We start from the raw sequence: 16358 nt of genomic DNA, 5'->3' as shown, positions 1-16358 counted from the left end.
TACCAGCCAGAAGTCAACTTTTAACAGAGTCCATTATTAAAAGAAAAAGAAATATAGGCATTTCCAAGGCAACATCCTTTGTTCTTTAGGAGAAACAAATTATTCAACTGTTAAATCAATGCATGTGTCACTATTTTAACAAATATGGTACTTTACTTAAGGAGGTAGGAAAGACATTTCATTCAGTGTTTTGAATTATAAATATGAAAGAATGGGAAAGAACGAACAGTGTTGCAACTATGCATGCTTCCTTGAGGTCTTCCCCCTGTGGCTGCCCCTGTTGAAGGGCTCCTGATGGGCCTGGGGCAAGCAGGGAGGGCTACAGGTAGACCCAGGGCCTCTCCCAGTCAGACGAGCCACCCAGAGGGAAATGGGAGCATCCCAGGGGGGAAGGGGAGACATGAGCAGTCTCCCTTCCTCCCTTTTACGGCTTACCAGATTTCAGGGAGCACTGGAACCGCTGGAGCTGACTTTTTAGGTACCCTAAACCTCCGCGACCAGGGTGACTGGCTGCTGGATTCAGGAAGCAGGTCCCCCTGCATGGGCAGCCTGAGTTCCCAATCATTTTCCTGATGAGATTAAAGAGATCCATCTCCCAAAACAGCTCTGCTTTCCAAAAAGAGGCCCTTTCCACCTTGCTGAAGTCCTTTCCAAGGCGTTCCCCTCCACTTAGAACATCCAAAAGCCGGTGGGCCCTCCAAAGCCCCAAACTAAAAGCCAAGAAAAATTGGGTGCCAAGAGGAAGAAAGGGGGGGATTTATGGGGCCGGTAGAGAATGAAAAGCCGGCAGGAGAAGTGGAAGGAAAGCCAGGGATAAACAGATAAGGAATAACAAATGGGGAAAAAATCCCTTTCAATATGGTGTTCCCTCCTCTTTTGCCATCCCTTCAATGTAACATGCAGCATCTCTGAGGCAGCAGCTCTGAGGAAGCATCAGCTAAAGGCAGAGAAAATGATACATTGTGTTCCAAGGTGAAGAAACTGTATTTATTCTAGCATTTCCCTTCCTGTTGCATTACAAGTCTTGTATCTCTGTTCCTGTGGATCACAGCCTGTTTTTATTATATCTGAAGAGGTAAGAAAATACTGCTGCTGAGTAAGTGAACTGCTTCATTTCTTTCCTTTTTCAAAAGACTTCTGATCTGTAAGCCTTTCAACACCATTTTTGGGGAGAATTCACTTCCAGCACTATAAATCTCTATTCATGTGTAAGTCTAATTGAGCTCAATGGGGTTTACTCCTGGGCAAGTGGTTATAGGATAGCAGACTTTGGTTGCAATATCCTAAACTCAGATCTGTTTACTGGGGCTAACTCCAGGTACGTGACTATAAGCTAAAGGGTTAAACCAAAGACACCACAGGAGAAGTTTTGAGAACACTGGAAAACAGACGTTAACTTTCTATATATATTCGTGTTCAATTATGACATTATGTGGAAATTTGCAAGGGAAACAACATAATTTATCTACAACCAAATTAATTAATAGCTAATTCATACTGTGCGGGGGAAACCACATTAGAATAAAATCAGTTAGCTTTTAAGGGGGCACAAGACTCTTGTTTTTGTTCAACTAAATATTCATTTCAGGAGCTTTAAAGTTATTTTATATTGGAAACAGGGTTCATAAATAATTGAACAACAGTGGAAAGTTATAAGAATCAATAGATAGTGATTTTCAAAAATTGATCAACACATACAAAAGCACTTAGAAAAGTAAAAAAGAATTGATTAGAAGCATTTTACTTTGAACTAAATGGAAGAGCATGCCCTTTGGCTGTATTTACAGCCAAAGGGTGAGGGAGAGAACCCCACCGCCTTTCAACTCTATAAAATATCCCACTGATCAGCAAAAACATAAAGTTAATAAGGGAGGGATATTTGATGGTTTGTAGTCTTTCCTCAGAGCCACTCAACATCCTACCACCCTTGAATGAAAAGGTTTTCGTAGCCACGCTATTAGTAATGTTCATCTTCTTACAAAAAAATCACTGCAAGAGCTAGATGGCAGGTGGGCGGGGGGGGGGGGGCATGACCATTGACTTACCAAGTGCAAAATGAATCGTGAAATGCATCACATACAAACAGAATGAAAAAATAAAGGACAATAACAAAATGGTGATATATTGCATAGTTATGTGAATCCTGAAATATTTGACATGATGTGTAGAGTTCTATGTAAGCAGCTGGATAAGCGACATTTGCACAACCACATTTATCTGTAGAAGTTAGTCTTACGAAATGAAGGACTAGCAGGGTAGGTGAGGAAAATTATACTACCATTGCTACACATCATGTCAGACTCTCTATGGTGTCTAGATGATCACTGCATACATGTACCGGTGCACTGGTCCAGCTGATGGTCCACAAATTTACACAGCAGCTTCCTTTTTTTTTTTGCCTGTGAAACCTGCTCTGAAAATTGAAGCTGCTGTGTAAATTTGTGGACCATCAGCTAGACCAGTGCATGGGTACTCTTGTCATCATCAGTGCCTGTGGGATCCAATTTCTTTTCTCTTTGGTGAGGTCCCGTAGGATCAGAATAACTTTCTTTTTTTTTTTCTTTTAAAGACCAGAATACAGTGGTACCTCAGGTTAAGTACTTAATTCGTTCCGGAGGTCCGTACTTAACCTGAAACTGTTCTTAACCTGAAGCACCACTTTAGCTAATGGGGCCTCCTGCTGCCGCTGCGCCGCCGGAGCACGATTTCTGTTCTCATCCTGAAGCAAAGTTCTTAAACTGAGGTAATATTTCTGGGTCAGGGGAGTCTGTAACCTGAAGCATCTGTAACCTGAAGCGTATGTAACCCGAGGTACCACTGTATATTTCAACATTGCATTAACATCCATAAAAATAAAAAAATTCTCTAGAACTAGATTAATGCATGTGCAGACCTATGGCTAGAATAGAGTTACCACTGGACAGAACCACATCACGTGTACTTAAGGTGTTGGAGATATGCCACAGTACCAGCATTTGTCGACACTTGAAATGTGGTTTTGGTAAAGTCAGTGAGGTGTCCAGTGCACTCTGAATACAATTTTCTGTTGGGTAAAGTGCAGTTTAAAGTCCAAAGTAATGACTCACACTGAAGCTAAAGTTGCCTTCCACTGTTGTTCCCTTACTGCACATTTCAGGTACAGTGGTACCTTGGGTTAAGTACTTAATTCGTTCCGGAGGTCCGTTCTTAACCTGAAACTGTTCTTAACCTGAAGCACCACTTTAGCTAATGGGGCCTCCTGCTGCCGCCACACTTCCGGAGCACAATTTCTGTTCTCATCCTGAAGCAAAGTTCTTAACCTGAAGCACTATTTCTGGGTTAGCAGTGTATGTAACCTGAAGCGTATGTAACCTGAGGTACCACTGTATATGTTTGTATACACATATGATTAACAACAGCATGTCACACAACAAAGCAAAGGTTTATGGAAGGGAACTGTGTTAGAAACCAACAGAAATAAAAAGCCAGCACCAGGAAACAAATTGCCCAGTCTAATAACACAACTCTCCTCACTGCATTGCACAGCAGCAACAACGGAATGAACAGAAAATGTGGTCATGTGGATAACACAGGTCTCCTCATTGTGTTGCTCCACAATGACAAGGGAAAGAACTCAGGAGAAAGAATGCTGTCCTACAAATCCCCTCACAGCCCTGCAGCCAGCCAGAGAAGGCAACAGAGGAGCAAGTAAACCTGTTAACATACACACAAAGCACACCCTGAAATAGGTGCATCAGATCAGCGAGGTCCCTGCTATCTCATTCTTCAGTCTAGATGTGCCCAGATTAGACTGAGAGTTAGCAAACAGTCCTCTGCAGCTGACAGGTCTCTAAATGTCTTAAGCCTTCTCTTGTGACTCAGACAAAAGATACTGGGAGACAACAAAAGACGTTTAAAGATGCTCTCAAGGCCAATCTAAAAAAATGTAGTATAAGCACTGATGACTGGGAAACACTGGCCTGCGAATGCTCCAATTGGGGAACAGCCGTTACCAGAGGTGTTGTGGACTCAGGGCACAAAGGAGAAACATGCTAAGAGGAAGGCATGTTTGACAAACCCTCACCATGATCAACTCCCACCCAAAAACCTATGTGCGGATCCAGAATTGGCCTCCACAGTCACTTATGGACTCAATGTTAAGACCGTTTTCATGGAAGGCAATCTTACTCGGCTATAAGTGGTTGCCAAAGAAAGAACAACGGACTGAATGTAAGGTCAAATTTCTTTCCTGTGCCATTCATTCTTCATGCCCCAGTGAAAGCTATTTGTGCCTATTATGCTAATCAGGGGAAATCCTAATTACATCATTAAGTGCCCGCCAAGATAACTCTTCTATTACACTCAGCTCAGCAAATCTTCCCTCATAAGGGGAACACAATACTTTCACAAGGATGGCCCTAAGGCAAATTTTGCCTCTAGGCACAGGAACCAGGGCATACTCTTAACACATATCTCTCCAGGAGAGCAAGCACCTCTCGGACAAAAGTAGTAGAGTGCCCTCTCTCTGCTCCTTGTCTCACCTTTACCAAACAAAGATTATTCCTGCAGCTTCTCCCTTCAGGTTTGCCATCTTGGAATGCAGGCCTGTAAGGCCTTCAAAACAGAGGAGGCTTGCTGCTCTCGGTTCTCCACTCCCACCTTGTGCTGGATATTCCCCCCCTGAGACTTGCAGCACATTAGTTAAGGCCTTAATCTCTGTCACATGCATGGATAAATTATGCAAAGAAGCCAGAAGCTCATCAGATGATGTCAAGGTAGATGCTGGGCCCGCCATAGGATCAAACGGTAGCTTGTACATGGTGCTTCATACTTTATTACCTTTTGCTGGCATTTGCAGCCTAGGACAAGGTAACATAATAATCACTGGCAAACAGTGACTAAATATACTGAAGAAATGCATTATTTCTTATTGTTCTGTACATCTCCTTGCTCCCCCCTTTAAAATAATACTTTTTAAAAATCTTAAATCTTATCTACTTCAATTAAACTGTTTTCATACTTGTATTCCTGTTTCTCTCCACTTCTCCCCTGCATTCCCTTTCCTTTGTGTATTCATTCAAATCAAATGTATTATTGTATTGATCATAAGCCTTAAGAAAAAAATAAAACATATTGGATGTATCTAATGGTAGCTCTGCCTTCACTGGAAAATGCTTCTGCTCATTTAAGCCATCACTGGATACAACCAATTAAGCATAAACTGATAATGTCATATAAATATTCATATAAAACTTTATATAATCAGTAGCATGCAATCATACAAGAAAGCATGCATTACAATTCTCAGTTATATCTTCAATGATATACTACATGACTTTTCTTATAAAATGGATGGCATGTTACCACCATGAAAGTAAAAACAAAGTTTTCTTCTGTTGTTACTCTGTTACTAATGTCAAGCAGAAATTCAATTTTCTGTTAGATCATTAGTTGTGCTCATCTAAAAACGGAGCCAAATGCATCCATTAAATTATATTAAAAACTTGGAGGTAGGATCTAATTGTTTGATATGTTTTGTACATAACAAATTGTTCAGTCATTTCATAAATAATAAATATTATTCACTCAGTGACCCTACTAGTCATATCTCTTTTTGTTTTTATTAACAAAACTACAGCAGCTTAAATTAAGGTCATTTTCAACAGGACCCACATAAACACCCAAAGAATAAGTTAGATCTTTTCCCCCTCATTCAAAGAATACCCAATTTTTTGGTTATTCTTTATTCTGTTTCCAGAAAAATCTGAACCCAGCCCAATAAATTGCATACAGATAAACACACAGTCACCCCAACACACACACACACACACATACATAAAAGGAAAGTCATTCTTTGATAACCAAAATAATTAAATAGAAAGAGCAGGTTAAAGATCAGCATTCATTTTTCAAATTAAATTTAAAAGCCTGCTCTAGTTACTTAAAAGATTGGCAAGTTTTACAAATAACATCACCAAGCCTTTTAGAGAGAAACACTGCTGCATTAGAATGAAGTCATTAGGCAATACATTTATTTTGAAGCCAATTAACCTTTTGTCAGAGATGTCGGAACCATAATGGTTTCAGCAGTGGAGGTCAGCCTCTAACAGGGGCACGTATGACAGCGATTACGCTGTCTGACATATGCTGCAGACTGGGAGTGCAGCCGTGGAATGAGAATCTGCCTTCGTTTGTATTCTGCTCTGCATTTCAAGGGAGCAGGCAATCTTGACCTATCCATTTAGGTAATTAAAGCTTCCATTTGGAACTGTCCTGCAGGAAGGTGAAATTTGGGGGGAGATAAATGGCTGCTGCTCACTGTATCCAGCCACTTCCATCATTTGATGGACTGCCTGAAATAGGCTGGGTTGCCAGGTCCTCATAAAAATAGAGATGAATTGAGCAAGAGACAATTCTCTAAGGCAAAGCAACTCTGTCATTTTCCTTTTTTGCAGCATATAATTTAATTGTTAGCCAAGGTAGATGGCTGACTCAGGAGGCCACTCTCTAACTGCTCTCCCACCATCTTCTATTTGCTAAGAAATTACTCCACTTTATTTACTTATAAGCCAACGTTTTTTTGGCAATGAGAGATGTCACTTCAATAAGCGCAGCTGGCTGTCACAGCTGCGCCCTGACTTACCTTCCAGGCTATTTTGTTTCCTCTTGTATCGTGCTCAAGGGCGATTGGGAAGTCACCTCGCTCATAAAACTTGCGAAATGCTGTAGGCTTTGTTGGTCTTTCTTTAAATGCTCCTGCCGTTGGGGGACCTTTCACCTAAAAAAACAAATTAAATTAAAAACCCATCACACAAAATTTGTCTGTATCAAGAAATACATTTGTGACTAAATTAGAGATTTAACCAAATTGGCTAAGAAATCAGAGTGCCACATGTCACCAATGTCAAACTTTCACTGTCAGTGTTTTCTATGGAATATTTATCTCAGGGTTAGCAGGTATAGGAAACACAAGGTGGTTTTCAAATGAATACATGATTTTGTTTGCAGTGGCGTTTCACTTCATGAGCAGTCTTAAAACAGACTTAAAATGAAAATGTTAACCATTGTTCATAAAATTTAGCACACATTAGAGGTGATATACCCATTGGGAATTGGTACTAGGAGAGGAGGTAAATTGTAAATTGGGAGTTGGTAGTACAGACAGTGCTTTTTTTTCTGGGGGTACACAGGGGTACGCATACCCCTAAACATTTTGTGAATCTAAGTTTGGCCTCATTGAGGGGCAGTATTTCAATATGAGTAGGAAAATGAGAGTAACCCTAAACATTTTAATTTTTTTTGAAAAAAGTACTGAGTACAAATATATAATTCCAGGGTAAAGGTAAAGGGACCCCTGACCATTAGGTCCAGTTGCGGACAACTCTGAGGTTGTGGCGCTCATCTCACTTTACTGGCCGAAGGAGCCAGCGTACAGCTTCTGGGTCATGTGGCCAGCATGACTAAGCCACTTCTGGCGAACCAGAGAAGCACACAGAAATGCTATTTACCTTCCCGCCAGAGCGGTACCTATTTATCTACTTGCACTTTGACATGCTTTCGTACTGCTAGGTTGGAAGGAGCAGGGACCGAACAACGGGAGCTCACCCCGTCACAGGGATTCGAACCGCCAACCTTCTGATCAGCAAGCCCTAAGCTCTGTGGTTTAACCCACAGCGCCACCCGCGTCCCTTAATGCCCTGAGACCTGCGGGTATAGGGTGGTGTATAAATTCAATAATAATAATAATTCCAGGGGAGGTGTGTATTATTATTATTATTATTATTATTATTATTATTATTATTATTATTATTGAATTTATACACCACCCTATACCCGCAGGTCTCAGGGCAGTATTACATAGGCATAAAATTGCATCCGAAATGGCACCTCAGTTTAAAACTCCTGAATAAAAAATTAACAAAGCAGGTTAACACCAAATGGATGGGCATTTGCTGCCAACAGCTTGAATAACTGAAGTTGCTACTCCCTATCCCATCCCAAGACTGTGCCTGTGAAAAGAAGCTTGTAACTGACAAGAGTCCTGTCAGGGTTGGGATAGGCCTTACGGCAGTATATATCTGCTATTCAATTCTGCAAACTGATGTGTCTCTTCAGAGCACATCTAACCATCTGGACAGCTCAGTTGGTTTTAGTGCGGTGCTGATAACGCCAAGGCTGCAGGTTCAATCCCCGTATGGGACAGCTACATATTTCTGCATTGCAGGGGGTTGGACTCAGGGGTCAGCAAATTTTTTCAGCAGGGGGCCGGTCCACTGTCCCTCAGACCTTGTGGGGGGCCAGACTATTTTTATGAGGGGGGGAATGAACAAATTCCTATGCCCCACAAATAACCCAGAGATACATTTTAAATAAAGCACCCATTCCACTCATGTAAAAACAAGCTGATTTCCAGACCATCCGTGGGCTGGATTTAGAAGGTGATTGGGCCAGATCCAGCCCCTGGGCCTTAGTTTGCCTCAACCTGTGGGTCCCCAGATGTTGTTGGACTACAACTCCCATCATCCCCAAGCTCTGGCCTTGCTAGCTAGAGATGATGGGAGTTGTAGTTCAACAACATCTGGGGACCCACAGGTTGAGAAAGGCTGGACTAGATGATCCTCAAGCCCCCTTCCAATGCTACAATTCTATTCTGTTCTCTTCTGTTCTATGAAGGTTGGGCAAAGGAACTCTACATAGGGCCAAATCATTGGTCCTTATTGACAGAAATGTCAGTCCAGTCACAGACTTTTTTATTAAATACATGCTCCAGTTTGGCTACAAAGTAAGAGTATAGGTTATGAATTTGAATATCATTTATTACGGCCATAGGCCCATACAGGTAAAAACAACACATAAATAACAGCTGTGCCGTAAGGAGAAAAAAAAGCAATCGCTAAAACACTACTATAACAATAAAATACTATAAAATGGAAAGGCATACTACGCCTTAATTAGCTTGTAGAGCTCCTTGGCGTCGCTTTTGGGAAAGGACAGCAACTAGGAACCTAGCCACCTTCAGGGTCGTGTGGGTATCCTTGTCCTGCAAGATTTGGGCAAGGTGGAATTTTGGTGGGGTACCCTCTAGTTTCTGTATGATTGATCCCAACAAATTTGCCCGTAGCACATTAAACAAGGGGCAAGTGAACATAATGTGCTGGAGCGACTCCGGCGACACCTTATCACATTCGCACACGGCGGGGGCTTGACCCTTTGAGAACCTATGTCTCAGGACATTGGAGGGAAAAACGTTAAACCTCGCTTTGGTGAAGGCCAGTCTATGTGCAACAGTCGAAAGGGAGGAGAGGTATGATGGAACGCAGTAAGTTAAAGTGATACCAATGTTCTGGGGCGAACAAACACCTCCCCCCAGCGTATAATTTCGCTGTAAATCGATGTCATCCAGTCTTTGGCGGATCAGTCTCTGAGCAGTGATTTGGTCTAGTTTTAGGGAATCTGAGGGAGAGATTCCATAACTCAGGAGTTTGGCATGAATTCTGCTAGTCCAAAGGCTGGAGAATTCATCTCGCCATAAGCATTGGGCAAGGTAATGGTTTGGTAATCTATGCCACAATGATAACCAGTAATTGAAGACTTGCTTCCACAGGCAAGTTTCTAGGGATGCGACCTTCAATTCTAGTCGCATGGCTGCGTTGCTTACGCACAGGGGGAGCATTAGGAGCCGACGTAGGAATTGGCTTTGCAGAGTCTCAAGGGGAGCAAGATCTGTCATCACGGCCCAGAGCGGGGCAGCATAAGCAAGCACGGCAACCACTTTTGCCTTGAACACCTTTAGGGCCGAGGGAACATGCAAAGCTCCGTCCGAAAAGAAGAATCGGAGGAGCGCATATGACAAGGTTTTGGCCTTATTAAGTAGGTGTTGAATGTGAGCTTTCCACCCCAAATTGTATTGAAAAATGACTCCTAGGTATTGAAATTTTAGGACTTGCTCTATTTTTGCCCCACCAAGCTTCCATTTGTATAATCTCCGGCTTCTGGAGAAGATCAGGATCTTGGACTTGGCATGGTTGATGGTTAATTGATTGAGTTGACAATACGTGGCAAAGATCTTCAGAGCTCTGGTTAGTCCAACACGTGTATAGGATAGAATTACCGCGTCGTATAGGTTAACTTCTGACACTAAAAGGAGTGGGTGGACGGGAACAAAGCCCTTTACCACCCAGCATTACTGCAGGAATAAAACCATAGAATTGTAGAGTTGGAAGGGATCACAAGGGTCATCTAGTCGAACCCCCTGCAATCTTTCACTTAATATGGGACTCAAACCCACAACCCTGAGATTAAGAGTCTCATGCTTGACCAACTGAGCTAACTCCCAGCTGATGTAGTTTCTAAGACAAATGTGATTATAGTTGTAATGTTATGGTTCCGTAGATATTTAATTCTAGGTTTGAATCACAAGACTGTATTCACATGGTTCAAAAATCTTGTGAGTAACTTGATCCCCCCCATAACAGGCTATTCATTTTTATTTACTTTAAAGTACCTATGTCCTGCTTAATATTTAGAAATGTCAAAGCATTATAAACATGATTAAAACATGAAATATATAATAAGAGTATAAAAATAACCAGTATAAGAATGCAGTTCCTGATTTTCCACAGTGATCAGTTATATACATATATGACTAATATTAGAATTCAAAGACTTCTGATATCAGAATTCAAACACAAAATTGTCAGAGTGTGACTTATTCCTAAGGGAGAGTGTTCCATTTCCACATGGCAGGTACTATCACACTGAAAGCCCTATGCCAGATGGCACAAGACATATTTAAGGATCATGCAGTACTACCAGTAGGGTCTCTCTGGGTAATCTCAGTCAACCAGCAGGTGTGCAGGGGAGTGTCTGCACACTTTTTTACTACTACTGGTACTACTACTACTGCCACTAATAATAATGATTATGATGAACAAAATGATATTATACTTGACATAAACAAATTAAGTGCTAAATATGTGCTAAGGGGAATGGGCAAAATTATACATTCTTAAAAATATATATCTTGAAGCTTCCTGTTATGAAGCATGTTCTACTTTTTAACATTAATCATTCATCAGATAAAGGAAAGGAACTAGGAAAACTTGATTATCACAATTTATTTTGCATCTAAAATTTCCAAGAAATTATGGTAACCTTGTAACATTACATGGATCCACTCATCTAGTGAAAGGCATAAACCCCCCTAAAAATAATAGATCTGAAAACAAGATATTGAAAGCAATTTATAATAAGCAAACCACATGTCAATTCTTCACTGTTGTAACAGAAGATTAAAATAATTGTTTCTTAATTACAAGTGACATTTCCTTATAATGTCTCTGGAAAAGAAACTCTAGAAAGTAAAGTTTAATGCTCATTTATAACACACTTTATAGGTTGACAATTAGTATTAATGTACTCCAGAGGTACTCCGACAAGCATTTTATTATTCAAGCTCTGTATTTGCGCCTTTGGAATCAAACATATCATCTGAACATTTGTCATGGAGAAGTATGTGATTCAAGAAGGGGACTTAAATACAATTGATTTTCATAGCCTTCAGTTACTTGGGCTACTAGATCAACTATGGTCTTTTTTTGTTAATTTGAGGAAAGGTGAAAAAAGTTTAAAATGGGTGTCAATTTCTGGAGACAAACTGAAGAAAAATTAGCGAAAGCAGCACTGATTACTATAGTTTTAGGACATGCAAGGAAAAAGAGAACGGAACTGTTATGTTGTAGTACTGGAAGCAGTTGAGGTACATCCACTGTTTTGTTCAGAATATTTTTTTCCTGTTTTCCTCCTCTAAAAACTAGGTGCATCTTATGGTCAGGTGCATCTTATGGAGCAAAAAATATGGTACTGGTTCATTTTAAATATTCAAATATGTAAAGGGACGCAGGGCAAGAATAAATAAAACTAGAACATTGGTCCATCACATGAAGCTGAATGTTGAAAGATTCAGAACAGATGAAAGCACATAGCTCTGGAATTTGCTACCACAAGATGTTGTGATGGCCAAGACTTTAAAAGGTGTTTAGACAAATTAATGGTGGGTAAGGCTACCAAGGGCCTCTAGCAATAATGGTCGTGCACTACCTTTGAAGTCGTATGTAAATGCTCTAGATTTGTCTGGCAGGGCAAGAAACCTAGAATTAAGTTTAAAATTTTAACTGATGCAAAAGAAAGAGGTGGATTTGCCCTGCCAGACCTTAAATTGTACTATGAATCAGCAGCATTCTGCTGGCTGAAAGACTGGCTGCTTCTTGAAAATACAGACATTTTGGATTTGGAAGGTTTTAATAATGTTTTTGGGTGGCATGCATATCTTTGGTACGACAAGGTTAAAGCTCATAAGGCATTCAAAAACCATATTGTCAGAAAATCTTTGTTTAATGTCTGGATAAGATATAAAGACCTGCTGGAAAGTAAAACCCCAAGGTGGTTGTCACCTATGGAAGCTAAGGCTCAGAAAAAGCTCAATATGGAGGCTAAATGGCCAAAATATTGGGAAATTTTGGAACAAGAAGGTGACAGATTGAAACTGCAGAGTTTTGAAAAATTAAAAGACAAAGTGCGAGATTGGCTTCATTACTATCAAATAAGAGAGGCCTATAATTTGGATAGAAAAATTGGTTTCCAGGTGGATAAATCGAAATTGGAAACAGAACTGTTAGAACCAAAAACTAAGATTTTGTCAAAGATGTATAACTTGCTGTTGAAATGGAACACGCAGGATGAAACGGTCAAATCAGCAATGATCAAATGGGCGCAGGATCTAGGTCATAATATTATGTTTGCTGATTGGGAGCAGTTGTGGACCACCGGTATGAAATTTACGGCATGTATTGCCTTAAAGGAGAACATTATGAAAATGATTTACAGGTGGTACATGACCCCAGTCAAGCTTGCTAAAATTTATCACCTGCCTGACAATAAATGTTGGAAATGTAAAGAAGCTGAGGGAACATTCTTTCACCTCTGGTGGACTTGCCCAAGAGTTAAGGCTTACTGGGAAATGATATATAATGAACTTAAGAAAGTACTTAAAAGTACCTTCTCCAAGAAACCAGAGGCCTTTCTCTTGGGCATAGTTGGCCAATGGGTGCCAAAGAAAGATAGAACATTCTTTATGTATGCAACAACAGCAGCAAGAATACTTTTAGCTAAATATTGGAAGACACAGGATCTACCCACCGTGGAGGAATGGCAGACGCAAGTGATAGACTACATGGAGATGGCTGAAATGACTGGCAGAATCCGTGACCAGGGAGAAGAATCGATGGAACAGGACTGGAAAAAGTTTAAGGACTATCTACAAAAATACTGTAAAATCTTTGAGTGTCAATAGGATGTGGGAAGTAAAAGTAACAGGGTTTGTGTGACTTTGGCCAAAGGTGTGTGAAAAGAAGAATCTAAGAAAAAAAAGGATAAGGGGTTATGAACAGAACAATATTATGTCATATTTTATAAGATGAGGTACGGATTAAAATAATGGAAAATGGGGACATAATAATTAGAATATAACATTAAGTATGGTTGAAACAAGGTTTTGAATTTGCTGAATCTGATTGGAGTAAAGTGGAACACAAAAAAGGGGGATGTGAGGAGGTCAAGACAGAGGGGCATGGAACTTTATAAATTTAAGAAAGAGTGTTTTTCTTTTTTCTGTTTTTCTATTTTTCTTCTTTCATTTTTTTTCTTTTTTCTGTCACATATTGTTGTTTCTCTTGAGCTTTATGTATGGAAATGATACATTTTGAAATGATGAATTCTTTGTTTTGTAAAACTTTAATAAATATGTATTTAAAAAAAAAATGAAGTCGTATGTAAATGAATACAGTGGTACCTCGGGTTAAGTACTTAATTCATTCCGGAGGTCCGTTCTTAACCTGAAACTGTTCTTAACCTGAAGCACCACTTTAGCTAATGGGGCCTCCTGCTGCCGCCGTGCCGCCAGAGCACAATTTCTGTTCTCATCCTGAAGCAAAGTTCTTAACCTGAAGCACTATTTCTGGGTTAGCGGAGTCTGTAACCTGAAGCGTATGTAACCTGAGGTACCACTGTACTAGTTACTGGGAATCACAAGTAAGTGTTGTTGTACTCATTTCCTGCTTACAGGCATCCGGTGGGCCAGCCTGAGAACAAGTTGCTTGACAAGATGGGCCTTTGGTCTGATGTAGCAGATTGGCCTTAGGCTTAGACCATCATGAATGTCTTTAACATAGTGTTTTGGGGTTCCCACTATCATGCAGTGTTGGCAGTGTAAACCATAGATTGGAAATGCAGTTAAGGATCATGAAGTTCCACCACTGAAGAATATTTGCATCCTCCATTCTAAAATCTCTTGGCAGATCTCATACATTCTGCCAAGATAGTGAGCATTTGGGAAGCAGGATTCTAACTTAATTATGTAAGACGAACAAGGCACACTGGCTCTCCAATCAATTTTAATCAGTTGCCCTTAACAATGTTATCGATATTGACCATAATATACCCATAGCTGTCAACTTTTCCCTTTTCTTGCAAGGAATCCTATTCGGAATAACTAAAGTTATAGCTCTGCAAACTATACACTTCAGGGTCATGCCCCATAAAAAGTACCGAGAGCAAAAATAAATAAATCCAGTAGTTTCATTGAAATATGCAACCCTCTCCTATATGCAACCCTATCCTACTCAGTAGTAAATTCCACTGAGGTCAGTGGGATTTTCTCCAAAATAATGCGCACAGGATTGCAGCATTATAGTGAAATCCAAATCATGTTTAGTCGTAATGGATTTAATCAGGTTTCCCCCCAGGTAAGTGGGGATAGGATTGCAGTCTTAGTCATGATTAAAAGTGCAAAACTGGGGGCAAAGTCTGGGATTTATTGAACAGTAAGCTGGATAGTATTCTGCTTTTAAAACAGAGGATTTTCAAAACTAGTTTGCAAGATGTCATGGGGGGGGGGGGAAGTTGTGCAAGGGGAAAAACCCAACAGTTTTCAAGATTGTGGCTGACAAAACTATATAATGAAGCATAACTAGAGCAGTTTACAGTTAAGCTGTTCACTTTGCAGAAAGTCACAGCTAAGAAAGAGAGACGTGACTTGATTCTTCTGTGAATCATCGCAATTGCAAAATGGAAATTATAATACTATTCCAGTTAATGCAAATTAGATTAATTGGAAGTTAGTGGCTAACAGTCTTAGAATCACTGAAAATCTCACACATCTGGTTAGAAGCTAAATGAGTGCAAAGAACAAACGTTAGCTCATTTTCTTCTTATCTCCTATACAATGAACCCTAATGGGCTGGTTTCAAATGTCATATCTCAAATAAGCAGACGGGCCAGTGTGCCCAAATGAGGACATAAACTGAGGGGACAGAACTAGCCCTTGAGAGAGAGAACTGGAGAAAGCAATACAACACAATGGGACTTAATCATGTGAAACATGAGGCTCCTTATATGCATGTCTCCCTTCAAGGCAATAATTTTACAAAAGCTTATAACATTTATTTTTGCCCTTTTTTTTTGTAAACCACCCTGTGATCCTCAAATAAATAGGAATTCAGTTTTGCACCCACATTAGCTAGTATAGTCCTTATGCTTTTTTTCCTGGAGTATCATTAGTCCCATCATTTAAAGAGACTAGTACTAAAGCATTTTCCAAAAAATACAATGTTATGTGACTACATACTCTAAACCATTTTTTAATTCCATACTTATAAATGAAACATTAAAATCGAGGAAGCAAGCTGTCTCAGACCACTTAAGCATAATTTACACAACTACTAGTTTTACTTGATGAATATTTCTCACATGTTAATGACATTAAATAGGCCCACCAGTCACATGTATTGCATATATTCCTATAGGCAGATGTATGAAACAGCATATAAAAATATGCTCCCGTCTAAAAAGTTATAATGGCGACTCAGGAGTCTCACAGCAAATATTTAACAGGTGTTCAAGGAAGTTTCACAGGGCATTGCGTTTTTACAGAAGTTAGCATATTTCTTTGTTATCCAAGAGCTAAAAAATGATTTATTTATTTTTACATGCGTCTGTTTAGTGTTTTGCCTTTATTTACTGCATATGGTATAAAGGAGAAATGCTACCTTAAATCTTAACAACAACAACAACAACAACAACAACAACAACAACAACAACAACAACAACAACAACAACAACAACAAATTTTAAAACATTATTTGTAAGGTAATACTTCAATATTAAAAGAAATGATAAAGGAATATAAGTAACTAAGGGTACAATACTAAACTGAAAATCCCTGGCTGAAAAGCTATAGAATTCAGTAGAAGCCCTGCTATGCTGGCAAACTGTCAGAGATGCTGCTACTATGATACATATATGGGCAAAACATGCCATCAGCA

The 16358-nt window shown here is 39.9% G+C and overlaps 1 protein-coding gene across 2 annotated transcripts in view; it reads right to left on the bottom strand.

Moving 5' to 3' along the window:
• PACRG (parkin coregulated) overlaps window positions 1-16358 on the bottom strand; it is a 223206-nt gene that overhangs the window by 173155 nt on the left and 33693 nt on the right. For both annotated transcript variants that reach the window (XM_083605934.1, XM_083605933.1), the window contains exon 2: window positions 6623-6757. In XM_083605934.1, the coding sequence (XP_083462060.1) occupies window positions 6623-6757 (135 nt within the window). The remainder of the gene's footprint in view (window positions 1-6622; window positions 6758-16358) is intronic.

Source organism: Podarcis filfolensis (genome assembly GCF_964270895.1).
Source record: "Podarcis filfolensis genome assembly, chromosome: 3".
NCBI classification, from domain to species: domain Eukaryota; kingdom Metazoa; phylum Chordata; class Lepidosauria; order Squamata; family Lacertidae; genus Podarcis; species Podarcis filfolensis.
This window is presented reverse-complemented; position numbering and strand designations above follow the sequence as displayed.